The sequence below is a fragment of the Montipora capricornis genome, chromosome 13 (genome assembly GCF_036669925.1).
Source record: "Montipora capricornis isolate CH-2021 chromosome 13, ASM3666992v2, whole genome shotgun sequence".
Lineage (NCBI taxonomy): Eukaryota > Metazoa > Cnidaria > Anthozoa > Scleractinia > Acroporidae > Montipora > Montipora capricornis.
In genome coordinates, this window is record NC_090895.1 from 42,394,885 (window position 1) to 42,399,884 (window position 5,000).

General features: G+C 39.7%; 1 protein-coding gene across 3 annotated transcripts in view; it reads right to left on the minus strand.

Moving 5' to 3' along the window:
• The window catches only part of LOC138028653 (doublesex- and mab-3-related transcription factor C2-like), a 13,833-nt gene that overhangs the window by 441 nt on the left and 8,392 nt on the right, over positions 1-5,000 (minus strand). The window contains exons 3-5 of one of the 3 annotated variants that reach the window (XM_068876253.1): positions 4,615-4,811; positions 2,536-2,846; positions 1-192 (exon numbers count right to left, since the gene is read on the minus strand). The exon at positions 1-192 is cut by the window's left edge and continues 441 nt beyond it. In XM_068876253.1, coding sequence (XP_068732354.1) covers positions 130-192; positions 2,536-2,846; positions 4,615-4,702 — 462 coding nt within the window. In that variant the 5' untranslated portion in view covers positions 4,703-4,811 and the 3' untranslated portion in view covers positions 1-129. Of the gene's footprint in view, positions 193-2,535; positions 2,847-4,614 lie in introns of all 3 variants that reach the window. The other 2 variants (XM_068876252.1, XM_068876251.1) reach the window with 2 other exon arrangements.

Below are 5,000 nucleotides of genomic sequence, written 5' to 3' on the forward strand. Positions count from 1 at the left end.
ATCGGGAAAACTCTTAACACCGATAGTCAATTCATGAAGATTGCTAAGCAAAACGCCCCTTTGTAAAATAAATTTGGGTTGTAAAGGTTCTTTGTCGTCATCTTTAGTCCTTCACAGTCAGTCTTGAATTCAGTATAGGTCCATCTGCTGTTGGATACTTGAGCTCGTTTGTGACGGCCTCAAGGCAAACCCCTTGAAGATAATAAAATAACATCACTTTAATCATGAGGTGAGAGATCTTATCTTCCTATCTTTGGCCCAATTTCCAGGAAAATTAGTTTAAATCTATTATTAGTTTTGTGCCATACTGTGTGGTAATTTCGAGGACGAGACTCGGGCCAGACTTAGCGGTTCAAAAGCCGCAGGTCGTGGACTGTTCTCGAGACCTCGGGGACAATTTTCCCAACAAGGATTGACCAAGGCTGGTGAAAAATATACTCTTAATGTATGGTCCCGAGGGAAACAGTTAGTTTTGTTTTCCCGAGAGTCCTCATGTTTCCCGAGAAGAAGTCGAGGAAAACATCAGGACTCGAGGGAAAACAAAACTAACTAGTTTCCCGAGGGTCCAGACATTAAGTGCATTGTTATATATTTAGACTTTTCCTTCAACAATCGAAGCAAAACATCCGGAGCGGGCAGCAACCGCGGAATTGTATCCTGGTCGGGATACATTGAATTTGATCAGGGCCACGTGACAAAGAATCAACCAATCACAGTGCTCGTTTTGTTGAGCAAAAGTCTAGGTATATAACAACATTTATTGTTCATTCAAAACATTTCCCCGTTTTTGATTGGTTAAAACCACACGCATAATTCACCAAAACCAGCTGCTGTTCACCAAATTTGGAAAGAAACTTAGTCATATTGAATCAATGACGTCAAAATTGCAGCGCGCTGCAGATTATTGAACCGATGACGTCAAAATGACGTCAAAAGTGCAGCCCGCTGCAAATTATTGAACCGTTGACCGAAAAAAGCTGGGGACGAGATTGTGTTATTTTTGTTGAGCAGAAAAATGGCTGCGAGTAGGTTTAGAAGTTTGAGCGAAGAAAAGATTTTGAATGAATAATAAAGCAATTATTGAATTCGGCTTTCGTAGAATATGAAGAATTCTGCAGATCTCGGAGGATGTTATCCACCTCGGCCTTCGGCCTTGGTGGATAACACCCTCCTCGACCTGCAGAATTCTTCATATCCTACTCAGCCTCATTCAATAATTAACAATTATTGTTAAAAACTGAACTACGGATATCAGATTGCCAGCATTTTCAATGGCTCGCCGGACACGGGCTATCAGTTCATATACCTGCTGCACCTAATATGGTCAAGCGAGCTTAAAAGACTTCTGCAGTTCCGAGAAAAAACGGCCGACAAAGGCAAATAAATAAAATCAACATGGAAGAGTTGCTGATCCTGGAGTTTTTAATAAAACAATTATTCTACTCGGGTTTGCTAGAATAATTGTTAAATATCATCTTACGATTCAGTGGCATTCAGTTTTCCAGGCAAGTCACTAAAACAAGTTACTTTGTAAAAGGCTTGTAAAATATCCAATTACCAATTCTTTTGCAAATAGTTTTCATTCACTTGATAAATGAAACTTATCAGTATACAATCACGAAAATAAGCCCCTTGACTGGCTTTGTAAACGAGCATGAAGTCAACACGGAAATGCCGTAATGCACGCTTTGTATTGAGCTGGGGTGTTTCGTTTCAACCAGGGACCGGGGAGACCTTTTCAAAGTGCTAGGGCTAAAAATCTTCGTGAGCGCATATGTAAGGGAAGACGCATTTTGTTACTTTCAAGAGGTAAAAGCAATATTCATGTCATCTCTAACACTGAAAAATCAACCCAAGCAAAAAAGGAAATACCATAAATAACAATGACCACAACCAGGTTTTCTAAGCCCCCCGAGACTGAGCACCTCCAGCAAACCAATATATGTCCCCATACATAACGTATGTACCCATTGTTTTAACTAAAACCGCAGGTCAGAAACCTTTGGTTCTGGTCATTGCTGTCTAGTCTGTCTAAGGTCTAAGGTCTTCCGCAAAAAAGTGGTAGGGCTATCTCCCTACCAGCCCCTCTCCCTCCACTTTCCCTGTAAACACACTCTCCTGAGTCAACGACTTTAAAGACAATAACGACACAGAAACGGCCAAAAAGTACGAGATATTTGGGTGACTTGGGAAAAAACACAGTAACAAAAACAAGTGTGATATTTGCTTAGCCCAGTCGAAATCCTAATCAACCAGCTGGCGGCCATAGTTGTTCAGATCTGCCGGATAAATCACTATCCATTGGATAGCGCAATTGGTTTCGTTATTACTTATCTACTGGATAGATGTATCCAGTGGATAGCGTTATCCACCTTTTGAACAACCGGGGCGGTCGAGATATGACGGAAATTCAGGGAATCGAACTTGGGAAACATAGTTGCAAGGCGACAGATAACTGCCTACTTCGCAGGCTAATACATTTGTTATGTTAAAAGAAATGGAAATGTCCAACGAAAAAAGAACCCTGACAATCACCTGTGTCGTGACTTCACGATGAGCTCCAGAGAAGTTCAGGAACATGTTTGACTGGTCAGGCGGTGGTAATGCAAGCATTCTTGGGACAGAAGTGGGACCAATTGTAATGTTGGGAGCGGCAAGAGGACTAAAATTTCGCAGTCTTGGGTAGCAGTGGAGGTAGCCATATGGGTGCGGTGGATTGGATAAACTAGGGTAATTCGAAGAAAACTGAGTGCGGGCAAGATTGATGGAACCATCTCTCATATTTAAAACTTCTCCACGGTTGAATGTCCTTGTATTAGTAAACGTCGGCTGTACCCGCGGTTTGTCTGAGAATTGGAAAAGCAATGAGGCAAATCAAAACGAATCATCCTTTCTCTTATACGCACTTTCTGAGACTTTGTATGCATGAATTCTTTTCATCGCTTTGGAAAACCCGCTAAGCTGTAATAAGTTTAAGATTAAGTCCTTGGTGGAATCAGATTACAAAGAAACTGTTAACAGAGAGTTCGAGACTGCACAAAAGAAATTCTTAGAGATCTTGATGCAGATGACACCAGGGGTAGAAAGACGGCGAGAATACTAGTCGGAATAGACTGACTCAGTCAGAACTTTAAAAATTCTTTGCTTAATGAAAAAAAAAAAGGTTTCGTATGATGCTAGTTCAATTTTCATGCATGTAAACGTTCGCTCCCCTTAATTTTCGAGGGCGGAATCAACATTTTGCGATTTTTTGAACAATTGTGAAAATCGCAAAATTCAAGAGCAAGTTAAGGTGGCTCAAACCAGTTTTAACACTTTCAAGAGACATCATAATAAGAAGGATTGACACTACAACACTTATAACCACGTAACGGCAATGTTATGTTACCAAGTGAAACATCAATTATTGCTGAACAAGACGCTGTCATTTTCGCGACGTAACAAGTTACCACGGCAACAGGAAAGCCTTGCAAAAACAGCCTATATTCTGGCTTGAGTTTCATACTTGAAAAACGAACTTTGTGACCTCAATTTTTTATTTCACAAAAATGATCAGCAAGTCAAGATAAAACTCTCTGCAAAGTTTAAAAAATATCTTTGAAGCGGATTCAAAGCTACCTAAAATTTTCAACTATTTAAGGTGGCTCTGAATGTGGTCCACAATTTTTTTTTAAATTTTGCAGAACGTTTTACTCTGGCATACTTATTACATTTCGGAAATAAAAAATGGGGTCACCGAGTTCCTTTTTGAGATATGAGCAACTTAAGTCAAAATATGTGGTGTTTTTGCAGGGCTTTCCTGTTGCCAAGGTAACTTTTTACGGCAAAAAAATGACCGAATCTTTTTCAGCAAGAATTGGTGTTTGATAGGGTACCATAACATTGCTGTTAAGTTATAAAGAGTTGTATTGTTAATCCTTCTAATAAGAACGTTTTTTTCAAGTGTTAAAACTGGTATGAGTTACCTTAATTAATAGCGTCATTGCGGCACCATGTACCATTAAACACCCTTCTTCAAATTTATCGATCTCTCGTATTTCCAGATATGTACTGCGGTATAGCTGCTTAGGGCCAAGCTGCTCAGTTTGATTTAAAGATTCTTTTTCTTCAAAAACGAGCTCTCCGCCTTATTTGCTTTTGTAATACTAGATCCCATGCTATCCCTGGTGTTTGTCTCTTCTAATATTCTGCCAATTGATATGCTTTACTTTGAAACAGCATCTACCCTTATGCATGATATCTCTAATAATTCCGTACCGAAGAACATCCAGAAACTATTTAATCGTTCACCTAACATTCATAAATATAATACACGATCATCAGCCATGGGAAACTATTATGTTAGCAAATGGCGACTGAGCTTACAGTTGAAGTTTTTACAAACTTTGGAACAAGATAATGGAACTCTCTTCATCCTGACTGGTGCGCGCTTTAATACCAAAAGGCCATTGAAAAAACGAATTAGGAAATTTTTGCTTACAGTACTCGGAGTTGAGGATGCTTATGTATACGCGTGTAGTCTTCACTGAAAATTTATCTGTAATTCTTGAAAATAACCTTGAACTTGAACTTATGCTGCTAGCGATCTCAAGATGAAAAAGAAACTTATCTTACCATTTCCATGCGAGAAAGAAGGAGGTAAAGATTTTCTCGAGGACGTTCCAATCGCAGTTTCCCTGGTGGCTCCCTTATTGTCTGCCATTTCAAGTCTTCTAGAAGGATTTTCTTTTCTTCTTGATTTCCTCCGTTGTCCTTTCTGGGGACGGCTAGGTTTGATCACATCATGAACAAGTCGTCTTTCCAATATTAATCTGCAATTTTTGCAATTGCATAACTTGTACTTGCAAGAATTTCTGTGACCTTTTAATTGTACCCCATATATTCCATGATTTCGGCAGCGAGTGCAAGTGGGAGGTTTGCGAGCTGAAACCGATGTCATGTTCGAAAGGGACAATGATCTGAAAGGCAAGTGCGCCAGTTTCATTGTGAAGTGAAACCGA